Source organism: Populus trichocarpa, chromosome 3 (assembly GCF_000002775.5).
Source record: "Populus trichocarpa isolate Nisqually-1 chromosome 3, P.trichocarpa_v4.1, whole genome shotgun sequence".
Lineage (NCBI taxonomy): Eukaryota > Viridiplantae > Streptophyta > Magnoliopsida > Malpighiales > Salicaceae > Populus > Populus trichocarpa.
In genome coordinates, this window is record NC_037287.2 from 16,202,018 (window position 1) to 16,222,312 (window position 20,295).

Sequence of the window (20,295 nt, forward strand, 5' to 3'; positions counted from 1 at the left end):
GTTTACTTGGGTTAACTTGTCAAACTCAAGTTGGAAGACAAGAATAACTCTATAGAAAGCAAATAAAAAAATTATAAATTTTAATTCTCAATCAACCCAACATTGAAGAAATAAATTAAAAAAAATTATGAAAATTAATTCATAATTAACTCAATATTAAGGAATGAGATTGAAAAACACTCAACTAAAAAAAAAAAAAGAATTAACTTACCTAATCTGCGATCCAAACATAAAACTATAATTATCCTATAAAAATAAATTAAAAAATTATAATGGTCAATTCTTAATTAATTCAATATTAAAAAAATAAAAAATAACTTAAATCAATTTATTCATGTGTTAAAATCCTACAGTCAAAGTTCCCTTCCGTGTTTGTAGACTAATTTCTGCCCAAACATGAAATAATAAATACAGTATTTTTCCCAAGTCTTTTTCGAGCTTTATTTATTAAGTTTTTATTTCTCGATCGATAATGAAAGCCCAAAAATCAACGAATTACTTTGAAAGCTTTCACATAAAGATAGTATTTCACATTGAGTATATTTGACTAACATACTAAATGTCTACATCTTTGATATTCTCTCCTTTTGCCGTTTCTAGTTAATTAATAGACAAATTATCTCCATATTAAATGTTTATAATTTAATAATTATTTTTATAATTTTATATTTTAATATTAGATTAATTAAAAATTAAATTTTATAATTTTTTTATTTAATTTCTATCACGTTATTATAATTTTATAACTCGGATTGCAAGTTTTGGGGTTAGTAAAGTTATTTTTTTTTAATTTTATTTTTTAATATTAAAATTAAAATTTATAATTTTCTATTTTTATTTTATTTTAAAAAAAATACTTGTATCTCTTTAACATTTTATTTTTTTTTTGACGTAGGAAGAAACTCCATCAGTGTAGATGCTATAAAGGTTTGCAACCAAAGAGCCTAAAAAAGTTGAATTTAAGCCCCGGGAGAGGAGGTGAGATAAATTCTCATGAATTTTCTTGTCTTTGGCTGGCTTTGAATATTTGATTTCAATCAAATTAAAAAGCTGAGTTTTTTTTCAAGTATGCGACAGAAGTTACAAGGATACAGAAACACACAGTAAATAAATAGATAATGAAATGGACAGAATTTTACAGTTCCCTGACTTTTCAAGATTGAACTTCAAATATTATGCCAAATAGAAAGAAAGAAAGAAACCTCACCAGCTAAAAGTCCTCTTCACTCTCTCTCTGTATTTATAAACAAGCTTTTATTTTACTTTGCATAGGTCTAAAGGGAAGCATTCTGTTTCTCAGTGTGAGAGAGAAGATGGAATTGAGTGTGAAGTTGCTCTATTCTTCAGCACTTGCTTACTACTTTTGCCTTCTTCCCTTCATCGTTCTTCTTTCAACCTTTCACCTTTCCAGTGCTCAAAACGCCACTACTGATCCATCTGAAGGTACCTCTCCCTGATCTCTTGAATTCTACAGTACAAGTATGAATCCTCTTGAGGTCCAAACGGTACCAAAATAAACCATGTACATCGATTTTTCTTGCATCTTAATTTGTTTTTCTCTTACTTTGAAACCTTTGCGTGTACATGGCATCGTTAGCTTTAGCTATGAGAGTTTTTATTTTATCACTAGGAATTTAGGCTCACACAAAGGGATGCAAAGTCAGATTAAAATATATATATATATATATATATATATATATATATATATATATATTAGCCATTTTGATAACTACAGATTGGAGATGTATCAAAAAAAGCTCTTAGCTTCAAATAATTTTACCAATTAAAATGTTTTTTTTTACCTTGTTTGTCGAATATAGATATATATATATAGACTGTACGACATGAAAAACCAGACTGAAAGTCTTGCTTTTCTTTCTGGGTTTGTTTTTCGTTCATATTTATGCTGATCGGAATTGCTTTTTCAGCAGAAGAAGAAAACTAAAGAAGCTACCTGTGTATTTAATGATGTTTTCGTTAAGTAGCTAAGACCTTAATATCACAAGTTGGTAGCCAAAGTATAATGTGATCTTTTTCACCAATGCTCGTACCGATGGCTAAGCTTCCTGATATTTTCTTGGAATGATAGCAATCTGAAAGAGATAGTGGATGCGTGTGGTCTGTAGAGGGTCACAGCTCACAATCAATGCCCACTATATTTTTGGTCGGCACAAGTTCTTCAATTACATTTCCTGGACTGTTACATCATCATATTATATATATATATATATCACTTTCTTAAAAACATAAGTAAATGAGTAGTATGATTTTTTCGAAGATTCTCTTTTAGATAACATAAGAAGAAGTGAAGTGTAGATTTAATATGGTGTCCCTGCCCATATCTTCGTAGTTGATTACATAAGCTTTTCATTTCAAAAATTACTGAAGAAAAGGGCATCATAGTGTGGATTTTTTACTAGCCAAGAATATGAGCATGAACATCACTATTCACTAATATGTTGTTAATTATAAAGTTTTAGTTAATCAGACGATGGATTTTAGCTGATTGATATCCTAATTATATACATAAAAAAAAATATTTTAGGAAAAAAGAAGAACATGGGCAACTTCTTACTGTGGGTTGAAAAGCTATAGTATTCCTGGCTCAATTTTTTGCAGGCCATAAGAGCAGTGCTATGGTATTATGTCCAGTCCAGTATTTGGCTAAGATTCAGGTTTACAGTCTATTTATTTTTACTTTCTAAAAGCATTTTAAAAATTAATAATGTTAAAAACAAATTTTTTAAAAAAAAAATTCTAAAAAAAAAACTTTAAAAAATAATTTCAACAAAAATATACTATTTTAAGGCAATTTGATTTGGAAGTCTACCTATAATCACCATAGAGTGAAAATGATTTCTCCATCAAATGAGCATGTGTAAGCATCTTAATGAGGATAAGAATTAGCACTGCTTATAAAAGTTGTTTTTGTGATGGTGAGACAGTGAGTGCATTGAACTCGCTATTTGAACAATGGGACACACAAGCTGTGGGGTTATGGAACTTGAGTGGAGAGCCATGCAGCGGATCTGCCATTGACCAAACTGATTTTGAAGACCCTGACAACAACCCTGCCATCAAATGTGAATGTACTCAGACTACATGTCACATTACCCAACTGTATGTCTCTCTTTCTCGTTTCTTTTTTCTTATAATTTCGACTTTTAGCATGACACTACAAAAAATCCACGGGCTGTTTTCCTATATTTTAATCTGCATTTAACTCTCAAACTGTTTTCAGGAGAGTTTATGCTTTGAACAAAAGGGGGGTGATTCCAGAAGTACTTACAGCTTTGAAGTATCTTACCTTTCTGTAAGGAAACACGCCCAAGTTATAAACTTTTTGTTGAAAGATTCAAGGCTTCTTTCTAGCTCACATTGTTGATGGAATTTTGTAGAAAAATTGATCAAAATTACTTCACTGGTCCATTGCCTGCGTTTATTGGAAATTTGTCAGCATTGAAGGGTTTGTAAGTAAAGAAGTACTTCCTATCAGAACATTTTGTTACGTTTGAAAATTTCTGGTCTGTTACCAGAAAATTTAAGTTTGGCGTCTCAGTGACCTTTCTTTGTTTATGTGACTAGGTCAATTGCCCACAATGCATTTTCTGGGACCATTCCTAAGGAGCTTGGCAATCTTAAGGAGCTAACTTTGCTGTAAGATTGGCCTTCTTTTGAATTAAATTTTACTTTGTTAAAGATATCTTCCACAAACATCCTCATTCTGGTACTCTTTAAGTTATGGACAGATTATAAGATAGAAGTATTATACAACTTTTATGCAAATAGGGAAAGCTTGTTCGGATGATATCTTCTGAAAATGCCCTATATGTTTGCATTTTCAACAGGTCTTTTGGTGTAAATAATTTCTCAGGCACACTTCCCCCAGAACTGGGTAATCTTGTCAATCTTGAGGAACTGTAAGTTGTAGCAACGTGTTCCCTCTAATGTAAACAATCTCCGCTCTGTAAGGATTCGTACCACTGCCACATGTTGTTAACAAGATTTTGACATATATGTGTGTTTTGCAGTTATATTAATAGTTGTGGATTGGGTGGTGAAATTCCCTCAACATTTGCCAACCTTCAAAGATTGAGAGTCTTGTGAGGAAATCACATTCTATAAGTTTACTGCAGTTTGTTCCTCTTAAAATCCAAGGTACTATACCCCAGCATGGCTTACCTTGGCTTGTATATGTTCAGGTGGGCATCGGATGATTCTTTCACAGGCAACATACCTGACTTCATAGGCAACTGGACAGGGCTTACATCATTGTAAATCATAGAATCTTCTGATATTTTCATTTGTTAGATGCGACAGTAGTATGTTTACAGCTACAGAGAAGAATGATTTGTTTGATTGGTTTATGGAATGCTTCTCCAGGAGATTTCAAGGGAATTCTTTTGAAGGTCCTATACCACTCAGTTTTTCCAACTTGACCTCATTGAACTCTCTGTGAGTTTGTTTATTTATATATATGATTATCTCTCTTTCATTCATATGTTTATCCGCATACAAAAGAAAACTAGTTTCAGTAATAAATGCACATAACTATACAGGCGAATCAGCGATTTAAGCAACATGAGCTCTACCCTTGATTTTATCAAGAACTTGAAGAACTTGACCGACTTGTAAGTAGTTGATTAGTCTATCCATTCTTTTTATATGCATAAGAATTTGCACTAGCTACTTGATTTTTCTCTTTGAAGGAATCTGAGGAATGCATTGATCAATGGTAGTATTCCATCTGATATTGGAGAACTCCAAACTTTAAATAGACTGTAAGATCTCAGTACATTCAGCTTGAAATGCCAAAGCCATCCATGAAATCTAATTATGCCTGTATGTTTCTTTTGTGATTTTTTCATCAATTTTTTCAGGGATTTAAGTTTTAACAACTTAACAGGCCAAGTTCCAAGTGCTTTGTTCAGGATGAGTTCTCTTGAATACTTGTAAATATCACTTAACCTTTCCATAGTAGTGTTTTGATCAATTTCTTTATCTTTTTTTTTAGTTCGAAGACTCTTGGTGAAATCTTCACCTTGTTATTTACTCTTCCATACTATTGTAATGGCCAGGTTTCTTGGAAACAATAGTCTATCTGGAACCCTCCCTGAGCAGAAGAGCGATACACTTCAGACAATGTAAGTCCTCGTACCAAGAATATTGTAAATTGAATCTGTTGGCACTGCCCAAGCAGCGATTACATAACAGCTTCTGAAGTAGGTGTTAGATCGTATCATGCTTCCATTTTCTTCGTTGGACTACACTCTGAAGCCATCATTATTTCCTTCTTTTCATATCTGAATTTAGTCAGAATCTCATCTTATTCCAACTCCTTTTTTATCATGTGCTTACTAACCCCCTTTGATATATTTTTGTATGCAGAGATTTATCTTACAATTATCTGACAGGAACTTTTCCTTCATGGGTAGCCTCAAATGTACAATTGTATGTGTTCCCGATCAGGGCACTTTCTTCATCCATCATTATTCTGAGTTTATCACTAAATTAATATTCTTAAACACCAAATAAATTACTACCTCATAAGATGCAATGTTGCCGTATTCTGTCATCATGAATCTTTACTAAGTTTCACCGGTAATCTTTGTGGAACTATGCAGGAATTTAGTGGCCAACAACTTCACTTTTGACAACTCAAATATAAGGTGAAGTGACATTTCCTTTCAAAGCCGTTGTAATTAATAGTGTGCACAGTAAGCAAAACTGGTGCAATCTATTACCTGTATTTGGAACCAGTTCTTTCCTCCTCTTTTTCTTTCTTATTTTCCAATTTTGATAGGCAATAAGAGTTGTTTTCTTATGTAGTGTTCTGCCAGGATTGAACTGTTTACAGAGAAATTTCCCATGCAATCGGGATACTCCACGCTGTACGCTTCTTCATCCAGTAATTTAGTTCCAAATATAACTTTTCACTGTCTGATTCAATATGAAATGCGCCTTCCTAGACCCTTCCGGTAATCATCCTAGTACTGTACAGCATATGTCTAGGCTTTGAGAACTTAGTTACATGTATAGGTGAAAATGGCTTCATGCGTTCATCAATGTGGTAGAGAGTAATTGATTTCAGTTCCTTTCTTTTTATCTGTTGTAGATGCAAATTTCTCAATCAAGTGTGGTGGTCCAGAGATGAGAACCGCTGATGGCACAGTTTATGAAGCTGAAAACTCATCTCTCAGTGCAGCATCATTCAGTGTAACTAGTACCGAGAAATGGGCGGTGAGCAATGTGGGCTTGTTTGCTGATAGACGAAGTCCTGATTATGTTGAAAATACCTTGACACAAGTTCTTAGCACTAATATCCCAGAGCTCTATCAGACTTCAAGGATATCTCCTGGTTCACTTAGGTACTTTGGCCTGGGTCTAGAGAATGGGCCTTATACTGTGCATTTGTTATTTGCCGAAACTGCATTTGCGGATCGAAGCTCACAAACTTGGGAGAGTTTAGGACGGCGCGTTTTTGATATCTATATTCAGGTAGAAAATGTTTGAAACCAAATACGTACAGTACAGAACTTCTATAATTGTAATTCCATTCTCTATGCGTTCATGTGTTTTATAGGGAAGTCGTCAATTGAAAGACTTTGACATATCGAAGGAGGCAGGTGGGGTTGAGAGATCAATTACAAGGATTTTTAATGTTACTGTGTCAGAAAATCATCTGGAAATTCATTTGTTTTGGGCTGGTAAGGGGACCTGCTGTACCCCTGTACAAGGCTACTATGGACCAATCATCTCAGCCCTTAATGTTGTTCCAGGTAACATGTGATAACTCACCAATCGAACTTAGTATGTCCAGGTTTTCCTTCTCTGGTTCTCGCTGCTGTTTGTAACCGTATTTACTGCACAGGTTTTACACCAACTGTTAGTGGGATACCACCCAGTACTCGGAAAGAGAAGAGCAGGACCGGGATGGTTGTTGGTATTTCAGTTTCTGCTGGAGTTGTGTGCCTGACCCTGATATTTGCAGTTGTTTACATCATGAGGAAAAAAGACAGCGAAGATGAGGAAGGTAAGATCATCACACAATAATGATACAACTTGTACTCGTTATAGTTTATCCGATCCAAGCCTTGTTGATTCCAATATTGACTGCAGCTCTCCTCAAGCCCTCATCTCTCTGATATGAGTGAAGATGGTCTTGATCTTGATATGCTGCCAAGGGCCTTCAAAATTTCCTTGATTTTCTTGTAGCAACCTAAAATGATTTTATGCCTCGAATCTGGGATGTAATTTCCTTAGAGTAGGTTAACTGTACTTGAATGATTCACCATTTCCTGCATAGAAATTTATATGTTAGATAAAGAAAGGTATCCTAAGTAATCACTTCAATTTTTCTACTTGCATATGCAGTGTTTCCTGGGATGGGCCCTGGACCAAACACTTTTAGTTATGCCCAGTTGAGAGGGGCCACAGATGACTTCAGTCCTTCAAATATGCTTGGGGAAGGGGGATTTGGAGCTGTATACAAGGTAAGAAACGCAAGATGACTGCTCTAAATTTTTTTTAAAAAAATGACAAGCTTGTGATTCAAGATTTTTTAGTTTACCTAGCAACAGGTATGCTTTATGTTACTAAATTCTGGTACCTTTCAGGGTTTGCTTTCTGATGGGAGGGCAGTGGCTGTAAAGCAGCTTTCAGTTGCATCTAACCAGGGCATGAGTCAATTTATAACTGAGATCGCCACCATATCGGCAGTTCAACATTGTAATCTTGTGAAACTTTATGGATGCTGCATCGAAGGGAATAGACGCCTCCTGGTTTATGAATACCTTGAAAACAAAAGCCTTGATAAGAATCTCTTTGGTATGAAGATGCCCAAAATAGTTTGCTTACTTCCCTTAAGTAACCATGGAAACTTGATTCTTTATACCCATCCAGATGATCAAAATATATAGACACAGTTACTTTTGGTGGCTGAAATACATGAAAAAAAAGGGCATCGTGGATGGCCAAATAACTGTACTTCAATAAGATTTATGTTCAGATTTCAGACTCCATTTTGGTTATGGAATAGATTATGTACTAAGCATGCATCTACTTATTATGCAGGAAAAGATGGAATGCATCTTGATTGGCCTACCCGCTTCAATATATGCCTGGGAACTGCTAGAGGGTTAGCTTACCTCCACGAGGAGTCAAGTCCAAGGATTATACATAGAGATGTCAAGGCAAGTAACATTTTGCTTGATGCAGAACTCTGCCCCAAAATATCAGATTTTGGATTGGCAAAACTATACTACGACAAGAAAACTCACATCAGCACTCGAGTTGCAGGAACCATGTAAGATCTCCTTCTACCTTTTCCTCGGAGCATTTGTAATTTGCTGACTATGAACTGTGCTATAGTCTATACCACAGTGCGGCGTATAGAAGCCATATGTAAAAACCAATGGAGATTATTTGAATGTATTCCCAATAAACCTTTTCACCAAGCACATTAATTTTCTTATAGTGGCTATTTGGCACCGGAGCATGCAATGCGTGGACATCTGACTGAGAAGGCTGATGTTTTTGGTTTTGGTGTGGTTGCTTTGGAGATCATAAGTGGGAGAGCAAATTCTGACTATAGCTTGGATGATGAAAGGGTCTATCTTCTTGAATGGGTAAAGAAAACAACACCCCTTTTTTTTGGCAGGCGAATCTTTCTTAACAAATTTATTCCTTCTCATTGTGAATTGATCGTATAATGTTTCTAGGCATGGACTCTGTACGAAAGTAGACAAAGTTTGCTACTGATGGATCCAAGTGTAACAGAATTTGATGAAAATGAAGCTCTTCGAGTTATAGGAGTAGCTCTCTTGTGCACTCAAGCTTCACCAGCAATGAGGCCGACAATGTCAAGAGTTGTGGCAATGTTTACTGGGGATATCGAAGTGAGCACTGTTACATCAAAGCCAAGCTACTTGACTGATATGGATTTTAAGGATATAAATGGCAGCTTTTCGACTGAAAACACCCCAGCATCCGCTTCAACTGATGATAGCAAGAGCAAGAATAAAAGCCAGCATCATAATTCAATTGATCTTAGTCCAGGAGGTGATCAAATACACTCTCCACTAAATATCACTGAACCAAGGCTGAGTGACCTCATTGGGGATGGAAGGTAAGGGGTTAATTATTCCTACAGAGCTGCATAGTTTGCAGCCAAATAGAGTATACATAGCACTTTATGCCTTCTTTTTCTAGCCAGTTGTATGATTAGTTGTAGACATGAAAAGCCTTAAACACTAACATTTGTACAAAAAATGTACAAGGAATCTGTGGCACTATATATGTGAAATGATATTGTCACCAGAAAATGAAAAAAAATAAAAATGATATCATCCTGTCATAGCTCTTGCCAAGTACTCGCACTTGTGAAAGAACATTATATATTATATTTACATACCATAAACAAAGTTTCAAGCAAACAATACCTGAATTGTTCTTCTTGCCCGCCGTCCAAGAAAAATGTGCTTGCGACGAACGCTTAATACTGCTCCGCCATGATTAACAATACGTCTTCCTCCTGCATTCATAGAATATACAACATTAGACGGTGGCTTCAAGAGTGCCTTTGTTATGAAGGCTCGCCTTAGAATACCTTTGGCTCTCTATAGATGACACGTAGTAAGAAAAAACTTTCAATGGTCCAGATGATTTGTATTTTCATACGTGCCACGACACAAGTATTTCCTAAATTATCTTTATATTCTATTACTTTATTGCCTCCGAGGAAAAAAAAACATTAAAAGTATTCATAAAGCAGGTAATATTCTAGTTTTTTAAAAAAATAGATTCAGAAAAATAAAATTTTATATTTTATATTTAAATACAATATTTTTTTTATCTAGAATTTGTACTGAGTAATACTCCAATTTTTAAATTTATATTAAGTTCGAAAAACATATTTTAAATATTTTTCATAGTTTTCTTTTACAAGTTTTCATTGTTTTTTATATGAAAGAGGACATGAATAATAATTATATATATAACCACTTTTTAGTAATGTAAAAGATTAAAATTATTTTTTACATTTTCATATTTAGTTGGTGTCATAAATTTAATTTTTATTATAAATTAAATGTAAATATTTTTAAGTTAATAATATACTTTTTTTCATGATAATTTTTAATTTAAATAAAATAAAATTAATATTCTATAATTAAATTATTAGGAATATAAAATATTGAGATGACTATAGATCATCTCATAAGGTTAAGAGGAAGTATGGAAACTAAATTAGTAAGATCTGAACCTTTTTATTTTATCTTTTCTAGTTGCATTGATTGGTAGTTGGACTTGATAATTTGTTTTTAATTTTTTTTTATTAGGTTAACATGCTGTAAAAAAAATCTTAATATTGGATTGATACTCGATTTTTGAAAAAATTAGTTTTTATAAAAAATAAAAAGATAAAAATTGAAAATAAAGGAAAAATAAAAACCTTTTTTAACTTGGCATTGTTCATTTAAAGCTTTTTGGGGAAACGCATTGAGGTTTTTCTCAATTTCTATTTTTAACTTTTTAGTTTGGAAATTATGTCTAAATTTTTATTTTGTTAACGTTTAAGTCTCTAGTTTAAGAAAAAAAATCACTAAAAAATAGAAAAGTAGAGAGAAAGTTATTAGATATTCACATTTTAAAAATAAAAAATATATATTATATATGTCAATGAATTTTATTCGACGAGATGAATTCTATTAAAATGTTTTTTACTTTCCATTTGGTTATTCAAAAAAATTCTAAGTTGAGAAAAAAAAATTAATTTTATGTTTTTAAAACAATTTATAGGTGTTTTGGGTTAAGAAATTAATTTGTTAAAGTTTTAAAGATGTTTATTTAGGTGTTTTTATTTAGATTAAAAATAAATTTTTAAGATTCCAAAACTTAGAGCCTAATATTTCAATCATAGAAGATTATGAAAAATATTGTTGACGATGACATGCCACCCGCCTTTGTCATCCAATATATATATATATATAAAAGCAAGAGTAGGATGAGTTGATAAAAAAAAACTAAGGTATATGGGTCAGGCTCAGGCTCAGGCTCAGGCTCAGGCATGCTTGGCTTTCTTGGTAGCAGGCTAGATGCTTGGGACTGATCTCTTTTATTTTTATTTTTTTTGTTCTAATTTTGATTATTAAAAAAATTAATTAATAATCTTCTTTTTATATATGTTTTACTTTGCATTAATCTTTTTTATTTTCATTTAAATTAATATCCTCTCTTTTATTTTTTTAAATTATTTTTTTACTTTTTCATACAAATAAAAAAATAGTTTTTCTTGGTAAGAAAAGATACCTCTAAGATAAAAAATAAAAAAAACAAAAAAAAAGCATATAAATTAAATGGAAAAGTTGAGGTTAAATATTTTTAATACTTATATGTTTTTTCTTTGATGAAAAATATTAGCTTTTATTTTAGTATTTAATTAGCATTAATAACTCTTTTTCAGTTTATTAATTCATATATTTTTAAGTTTATTTCATTAAATGTGAACAACATCTTTATGTTTTCCGATTAAAAAAAATCATTATACAATAAAACACATATGAAATACTAGCATATTTCTTTGCTATGTTAAAAATTAATTTGGGATCCCATCGGCAGTATAGCGTTAACAATAATTGTTTATATTTATTAATGTAAATGATTCTCAATTTATATTTATTAAATGTATGCATAATGTTTTCATTTCACAATTATTATTTTTTAAATATAAAATACATTAACATCTATATATTTATTTTTTATTTAAAAAAATATTTAATCCGACCTATAGTGAAATGTAGAAAAGCTTATTTACTTCACGATGTTTATAACAGTAATAAAGGTTATTTTTTAAATTATTTTTAAAAATATTTTAAAATTTATTTTTAATTTCAGTCGATCAAAAACAATATAAAACTTTGATTCAATGGCAACGACTTTGTCCTGCCCATGGAAATTTGTCCATTTTAATTTTTTTAACACAAAAGCTAAAATTCCAAGACAAGACAGCTCCACATCCTACATAATTTATAACAATTAATTCTGAGCTTTTAATAATCCATCCATGAGACTGTAAACATGGAGCATGATGTTGGCCCACCCAAAAAAAGTAACCGTTAGAAGCTTGAATGTTAAGCCTACCGTTAGAAACCAAGTTCTTTAAAATCCCCTATCCGAATCCTCCAGTTCATTCACGAGACCAACAAAGAAAAGTAGGAAAACCTTCCTGCAGTGTCTCTCTTCCCTCTCATCTAGTGCATTAACCTGCTTCGACTCTCCTCTCTCTCTCTAAACAGCCTTGAAGGGAATATTGGAAATGGGTATGGTAGTGGTGATCTCTTTGCCTTTGATAATCTTCTGCTTACTTCTTGGTTTTGGATGCTACTACTTGGGGAGATACAAAGGAAGACAAGATGTCCGTACAAATGCTCAAGTTTTTGGGGTACCTATTCCACCACCTGGTACTGCTAGTAAACCACCTCCTCCACCTCATTCCAAGCCAGGAAACTTGGAGAATGTTTAGATTTTTTTTCTTTCCCTTTATTGCTTTACTTTGCACTTTCTTATATGGGGTGTAGAGAGTGATTTTTTATGCTGTTGAGATGTGTGGTGTGGTTGTTGAGCATTATTTGTCTATGAATTTTGAGGTATTGAATTGAGCTGTAATATATGGGTTGGCGATTGTATATTGGTTGTCATATGAATGAAATTGATAAAGATTTGTATTTTTACTTTTTGGTTGATTTATTTCTTCTGGAATGCAATTTGTTAGTCTCGGCTCATTTTGTTCCACAAAGTGCTTGGCATCTTTCCAAATGATGCCTCCATCAAGAGAAGAAGAGAAAAAAGACAGGTCTCGTTTCATGCTAGCGGGGGAGATTGAGAAGAAGGCCCCCCTGGGGAAACAAGACATCTTAAAATAACTAAGAAAAGAAAATTATGCTATTATACAAAAGAATTGACTACAAGAGTCAGTCCTGTGTCCTCTGAAACTTATCTCTAAATCTGAGGAATCTTTATGTAAGCTCCTATAACAGTGTATTTGAATCAGTCACTTCATATTTGTTACATTTAGTTTACAGTGGTAAACCCTTCCGCAATCCTTTCCAGAAACCATGTCAAGATTACCCTTCTCAGAAATTGATAAAGATTTGTATTTTTACTTTTTGGTTGATTTATTTCTTCTGGAATGCAATTTGTTAGTCTCGGCTCATTTTGTTCCACAAAGTGCTTGGCATCTTTCCAAATGATGCCTCCATCAAGAGAAGAAGAGAAAAAAGACAGGTCTCGTTTCATGCTAGCGGGGGAGATTGAGAAGAAGGCCCCCCTGGGGAAACAAGACATCTTAAAATAACTAAGAAAAGAAAATTATGCTATTATACAAAAGAATTGACTACAAGAGTCAGTCCTGTGTCCTCTGAAACTTATCTCTAAATCTGAGGAATCTTTATGTAAGCTCCTATAACAGTGTATTTGAATCAGTCACTTCATATTTGTTACATTTAGTTTACAGTGGTAAACCCTTCCGCAATCCTTTCCAGAAACCATGTCAAGATTACCCTTCTCAGAATATCAATCAATCACTGATGTTAAACTCGATAAGCCATTCCTACTTCAATCAAAGATGTATGAGGAACCCCTAGTGCTGTTGATGGGCTCCGACAGTTCCGTCTCAAGAAACCATATACAATGTTAATGGCAAATTTCTTCACAACTGATGATGTTTCCCTTGCCAAGACACAAGTATTGCCCATCATATATGCCAGACCAGCTTCCCGGGCATCCTCCAGGTCCTCCAATTCCTTACTATTGTCGACACCACAAAATCTTACTCTCTTGCATCTAGTCAACCCAGCCCCAGAACCATTCTCAGCTCTCATGCTAACATCATCCCGTAGACAGTCTGATTCGTGCTGATTTACAGGCATTTCACTTACTGAGTCTCTAGCATCACCATCATCACTCTCGTGCTGCAAGAACACTCTCACAGTTTCAATCAGGTCGGTCTCGAAAGCATAACTATCCTTCCTTGCATCCTTATAACCAAACCTGACAATGCACCGATAGAGACGGAACTCTGCGGGACCAATGCGGCTTACAATAAAACGCTGATTGGCAGAAACTCTTGGAGTTGTCAGGAATTGAAATGTTACAAATATGAGGACTTGGTGGAAGGCGGGAAAGCTGGTGACAAAATGTGAAAACATTGGCGGGATCCCTGAGAGCACATTTGTATAGATTAGGCCAATGCCACGAACACGATTTATACCAACATTTGGGCCCAGACTAAGAAGCATATCCAAAGATGTTCTGTTATGTGACTCGAATGATTGTTTCTGTAACGTCCCATAGTGCCAGATGTACATCACAGACAAAGCTATTAGGGAGAAAATGAGAGGGATCCAGCCACCTTTGGCCACTTTGGCCAGGCAAGAAGACAAGTAGAGCAACTCTACAAATCCAAAAACAGTTACAAAAATAAATGCTGCCAGAATATTCCGCTTCCAGACCATAACAATGACAAGAAACATCAAGCAGGTGGTAACAAACATTACAATGACAACTGTGAGACCTGGTACAAAGAGATAAACTGATCAAATTGCTAACTTAATTGAGAGAGAGACGGAGATGGAGAGGAAGGGAGGACAGGAGGGAGAGGCAAGTACCATATGCATTGGCTATCATATCTGTGTCCCTAAAGCCGATCACAACAAGAAGGCAAAAAACCATCAACATCCAGTTCACCTCCGGTATGTATATCTGCCCATGCATTTGATTTGATGTGTGTATTATCTTAACACGAGGGAAGCACTTCAGTGCCCAACACTGGCTGATAATCGAGAAAGTGGCAGATATGACTGCCTGACTTGCCACCACTGTTGCAAGAGTTGCAATGATAAATACTGGCCAAAATACAACCTCTGAATGGAAAAGGAATTAAAAAATCCCATAAGAGTATGCTCCAAGACAATGCTGCAATAAAAAATTAGATATAGCTAAGCAGGAAAAACACTTCGCAGATAGCTAGCAAGGTGAGCCAAACTGAAAAATTAAACAGCACCATGCTTCCTCTTCCCAAAATAATGGTAAATCGTGCACAATAGAAAAGATTGTTAATGAGAACGTAAACATTGGCCAGCCCTATCAAAGGTCCCAACCTGAAAATTGTGCTTCAAAGAACCATTAACATACAGATAAAGTTTAATATTTTGTGTAAGATAGAGCTGATCCTCGTGAGAAATAAATTACACTTGGAGCAAAATTTTGTACACAGAATCCAAAAAATTCTAGCAAAATCAGAAAATAAAATGCATGTTGAATATCATATTAAGAAGAAACAGAAGGTCTCTGCCATTCAGGAGCAAAAAATTGGAAGTTCAAAACTTGACATTTCATATTAGCAGCAGACAAAAGAAAACACAAGTCTTTCATGACATGACCATACAATCTCATTTGACATCAAGAAAGACACGGAACAACCTCACAATTATATGAAATCACATCTGACACCCTCTAGACTCAAAATAATTCAAATTTAGTTATTTCCAGTATCTATGTTCCAAGATTAATATTCTAGGATCTAGTATATGTAGAATTGCAGATATAATTACAAACAAATAAATAGGATTTGGGAGAAGAAATTAAAAAAAGATCTTACCAGGGATTGCTCTGTAGAAGCTTCTCTGAAGGTCCTCTTTGTGCTTAGAGAGATAAGCAGCTTCACCCATATAAGCCAGAATCAAGCTAGGATAAATAATTGCGGTGAATGCAATCTGCTCTTGTAAGTAAAATAAAAATAAAAAGTCAAGAGGGAAATAAATTGATGATGTATGTACATGACCTGGAAAAGTTTAATTTAGATCATTAAACAAACAAAATGACCACAAAACAACTGCCTAGCATACAGGCACAAACATAATCATGAAATTTGGCCATACTCATAAAACTAGAGTGAAAACTTACCCTGATTGAAAGCTGAGAGAAATGACCAAGGTCAGCAAACATAGCCTCCGCACCTATTAAGAAGTTCATTTTTTCAGCCATTCTCACAAGAATAATCTTCGGCAGAAAAGGGGAAAATGAAGGGGAACCAACAAACCTGTAATGCAAAGGACAATGCCTCCAAGAGAAGTCCACCCATCCTTTCCTGTCAATTTGAACAGCTTGTACACGTAATATGGTGACAGAGCACTCACAACACGAGGATTCCACTGAATTATGTTGTAAATACCAACCCCACTAATGGATAATAGCCACAATAAGATGATAGGAGCAAAAAGGAAGCCAACCCTATGTGTCCCAATATGCTGAAGGGCAAAGAGGCCTACCAAAATCAGGCAGGTTATCAAAACAGCATAACCTGCACAGAAAATTGTAGAAGCATATATCACTAAAAGATACTACAAATGCTCCATATCTTGCTCACTCATTCCAAAGGCAATTATTTTCAACTTTTCTTCTGAGCCTTCTAGTTAATGTTATAACAATCATATGAGAATTTAAATCCTGGGAACAAAGTATGTAGGCATATATTACGCAAAGCAAGTCTGTTACACCATTATAATGAGAAACAAGTTCTACTTCTGTTTTGTCAGAAAGGACAAACAAGAAATGATACATTTACTTACTGTCATGCAGACCTCCAGCCTTGGTTTTGATGCCATATACAGCCGAAAGGACTGGGGAAAAAAAAATTACTCAATGGTTACAGCTCATTGATAATTCAAGAAGTAGACGGCATTTTTAAAAAATATTTGGCATTTTTAAAAAATATTTGTATGGCAAGATAGTAGCAGAACCATAAAATCATCTTTCATTAATCACTAAGAGAATATAAAAGTGACAAGCCCTTCTTGAATTAATTGACAAAGACCAAAACGTTGAGCACTATATTCTAGTTGGGACAACTGGTCTATGTATGAGGTGTCTTTTACAACACAATCAGCGATGGCTTGAATGAGTAATTTAGATGCAAAGATTACCAATCCTTGATCTACCAGAGGTAGACCTTTTGGATGGCCATAACAATTGGCCATTGCTTGAATGCAATTTAGGTCAAAAGAGTATGAATCCTTAATCTACCTTTTGAATGGCCACCATTCCAGTGGTCTTGTTTGATTAGCGACAACCCAAAACTGTGTACCAACAATGGCCATACTTCTACATCTTTACAAACTGAAGTCAATCTATGTTACTAGGAAACTAGGAAAGAAACATACCTGACATTGATGGGGTCAAGATACCATCAGCTATAACCATGCTAGTCCCTAAAATCACAATAAGCAGCAGTACAACACGAGAACTATGATGCTTATCAAAGAACTCCTTCAGAAGAGAACTAGCCCTAGTCTCTTTGATCAATTGACAAGAGTCTTGAGAAGATATGTCATCGTCTGTCGAATGGGAAGGATGCAAAAGTCCTAACTTTGCACGGCGACAAAGTAATGAATACAAGGCAAATGTCCCTCCTGTAACATTGAGGCTCCTTCAACAATCCACATAAAAAGTACGGAAACATCTCTAAATTAGAAAGGCAAACAAACACAAAGGCAGGTCTTTGAAAGCACCTTCTCCATTATCATCAGCCCCTAATACAAATACAATGTACTTGCAGAGAGGGATTAAAGTCAAAGTCCAGAAAACCAAAGAAAGTACCCCGAGAATTTCATCGTCGTCCTCGTGAAGTCTCAATCTCCCCGAAAAGGTACTTGTGTAGACATAAATTGGTGATGTGCTAAGGTCACCATATACCACACCAAAACTCTGGTACGCTAGAATCAAAGTACTTTTATAAAGTTTCTGCAAATAGATTAACAAACATCAAAAAATCACACCTTTTTCCTCGATCCAATACCATCACTACTATTTTTCAAATAATTCGTGAATGAAACAATAATTAACATGTGCAAGATTAATAAACCTTAATTTGTTTAAAGAAAGTATTCACCAATGATAGAAACGGAAAATTTGAACAGAATTAGCTCAAGCAACTAAAAGGGTGTCAAGAAAATCGCAGCAAGTTTCTAAATTTACTCACTCGACTAAACGTGAATGAAACAGTATAAAAATAACCAACTAAAAGAGAAGGGGCGGATTTTAACAAGATAGACTAATCGGACAAAAGGGTGTCAAAAAAATTCAAGAAGAGCTCTTAAATTTGCATTGACCAGGAAAATTTTCCTTCGTTCTGCAGCATTTTCTTGGGAACCAAACAGATGCCACATACAAAGGACCAATCAGTCAAATGGGTGTCAAAAAACCAAAGAAAAGTTTCCAAATTTACACTGACCATGAAATTTTCCTTCATTCTGCTACATTTTCTTGGCAACTAAACAGCAAATACACAACAAACTTAAAACCCAACATTGCAATACCAAAAAGAAACGAGAAAACACCCAAAAAAAGCATACGCTGCAGTGAAAAAAACATGAATTTACCAATCTAGATTGCCGGTTCGTGGAACCGGATTCAAGTTCCATTTTTTTTCTGTGTTTCAGTAATAAAATAACTGAAACCCCAAAAAACCTTCAGGAATCCTAAGCTGAAATGGGTTTTCTTTAGAGTCCATAAAGAGAAAGAGGAAGATAATTTAAAGATGGTTTTATTGTTTTCCCCTTTTCGGGTTACAATAAAGTTGCTATTAAATAGTGCTAGGAGCAGAGAAGTGTGTGTAGTTTCTAGTTTCTAGAGAGAAAAGACAGTCAAAAATTAATACTTTCTAGAGAGAGAAGGGAGTCAAAAATGGATCCTTCAAGGATATATCTCCCGTTTACTTGGAAGTACAGTGGAAGTTTTTTAAAATATATTTTTTATTTGAAAATATATTAAAATAATGTTTTTATTTTTAATATTATTATATTAAAAAAATTAAAATTTAAAAACAAAATCAAAGATTTTCAAAAAAGCACTAACACTGCAACACTGAACAGTGAAAAACAAAAAGGCAAAGAACTTGGCAAGGAAGGCCGGTGGAATTTTCTTAAATGGCGCCAAAATGTCTATTTTTTGTTGAGAAAATTGTCTTCTCCTTTCATTTTTTGTTAGTTGGTTTTCATTTTAGGTTGTTTCTTATTGGAAGTGAAACAATTCAAATAACGACTCCCAGGTTTCAGAAATTAAAGAAAAAAAAACATTACACTCGCACGAACAGGCATTTTTGTCTTTTAATTTTTTTTTAACAGTGAAGTGACAGAATCGCTCTTCAAATAGATTAAAAAAAAAACTGTAGGGTTGGTTTCTAGGAAATTTTAGCTTTATTGTGGTTTTTTATTATTTTTAGGTTTATTTAGGAGTTGTTTGGTAATTTAAAAAAATTAAATATTATTTAAAAAATTAATGATTAACAACACAAGCATTAGGGCATGATAGCTTTCATAAAGGTTGTTAAAATCGCGATTCAACTCGTAAAATCGTACGATTTTACGAGTTAATATAGACTTAACGTAGTTAATATAGACTTAACGTGTGAAATCATTCAAAAAACTTGAAAATAGATAAAATCATGTTAAAATTAAGTAAAATCAAATGAAATCGCATAAGATCACGATTTCACCACCGATTTTACTATTTCTGCAAAATCTTTTCTCTTCAATTAGAGAACATGAGTAGGAATAAGGACAAACTAATCACGGTTAAGTACGTGTGTTTTAGACTATCTCTGTACTTGGTTTTGCAGCAAAGGGCGTTTTTCTTACAGCATCACTTTTTTGCTTGCCACATGTCTTCTTTTATTTTGATAATATAGCATTTGCTTTTGTGATGAGATATTTTTTTAATAGGTGACTCTTTCTCCCTTGAAGAGTTAACAATATTCCTCGATGATTAATATAATTTGATAATGCAATGTAAGCCAAGGTGATAAGTATTTAGAAAATATTTTTTATTTGAATTTTGACCAAAATTAGAGTCATAGTAATTTATAGTATTTTATTTTCAAAAAAATATTTTATTTTTTATTATTTTAAATATTAAAATATTTGATAAAAATATTATAAATTTGAATTGTTTATTTAGGTTCATACAAAACAAAGAAATTATTTGTACTAGAGAAAAATGAATGATTTAGTATTTATAATGTGCAATCTGAAATTGAATAATAACCAAGTCAAAAAACAAGCTGATGATTTTGGTGTAAAAGATGATCTTCCATCTTATGATGATTGGATGACCGATGGAGAAAAACATTCAAACATTGATTTGCTTGGTGCTAATGAAAAGTTACTTAAATTATGTATGAATTTTTATTTGAAGCATGTATTTTAAGGTGCTTGAATTGTGTATGAATTTTTATTTGAAGCA

General features: G+C 33.7%; 3 protein-coding genes across 8 annotated transcripts; 2 read left to right on the plus strand and 1 right to left on the minus strand.

Annotated features, from left to right (window-relative positions):
* Nucleotides 1-1,162: 1,162 nt before the first annotated feature.
* On the plus strand, nt 1,163-9,355 carry LOC7497528 (probable LRR receptor-like serine/threonine-protein kinase At1g56140). The gene is made up of 24 exons (XM_024596664.2): nt 1,163-1,443; nt 2,946-3,120; nt 3,242-3,313; nt 3,399-3,470; nt 3,586-3,657; nt 3,849-3,920; nt 4,032-4,103; nt 4,203-4,274; nt 4,384-4,455; nt 4,560-4,631; nt 4,710-4,781; nt 4,881-4,952; nt 5,079-5,144; nt 5,389-5,451; nt 5,625-5,669; nt 5,830-5,891; nt 6,116-6,498; nt 6,584-6,779; nt 6,872-7,033; nt 7,375-7,493; nt 7,617-7,827; nt 8,074-8,305; nt 8,477-8,627; nt 8,721-9,355. Exons 1-24 carry the CDS (start codon nt 1,314-1,316, stop codon nt 9,129-9,131), a joined length of 3,126 nt encoding a protein of 1,041 aa, XP_024452432.2. The 5' UTR covers nt 1,163-1,313; the 3' UTR covers nt 9,132-9,355.
* Nucleotides 9,356-12,170: 2,815 nt separating this feature from the next.
* LOC7497529 (uncharacterized) lies at nt 12,171-12,728 on the plus strand. Its single transcript, XM_002303663.4, has one exon. It carries the CDS (start codon nt 12,314-12,316, stop codon nt 12,518-12,520), a length of 207 nt encoding a protein of 68 aa, XP_002303699.4. The 5' UTR covers nt 12,171-12,313; the 3' UTR covers nt 12,521-12,728.
* Nucleotides 12,729-12,917: 189 nt separating this feature from the next.
* Nucleotides 12,918-18,715, minus strand: LOC7497530 (probable potassium transporter 13). Of its 6 annotated transcripts, XM_052451521.1 has the most exons (10): nt 18,435-18,715; nt 17,565-17,796; nt 17,217-17,465; nt 16,626-16,676; nt 16,097-16,357; nt 15,961-16,013; nt 15,656-15,770; nt 14,664-14,918; nt 13,557-14,587; nt 12,918-13,126 (listed from the first exon to the last, which is right to left on the minus strand). In XM_052451521.1, the coding sequence occupies exons 1-9, from the start codon at nt 18,474-18,476 to the stop codon at nt 13,587-13,589; spliced, it is 2,259 nt and encodes a 752-aa protein (XP_052307481.1). In that variant the 5' UTR covers nt 18,477-18,715; the 3' UTR covers nt 12,918-13,126; nt 13,557-13,586. The 6 variants fall into 6 exon arrangements, with proteins under 6 accessions (XP_052307481.1, XP_024453697.2, XP_052307482.1 ...); XM_024597929.2 differs by lacking the exon at nt 12,918-13,126 and having other exon boundaries at nt 13,349-14,587; nt 17,217-17,482; nt 17,653-17,796; XM_052451522.1 differs by lacking the exon at nt 12,918-13,126 and having other exon boundaries at nt 13,349-14,449.
* Between the last annotated feature and the right edge of the window lie 1,580 nt (nt 18,716-20,295).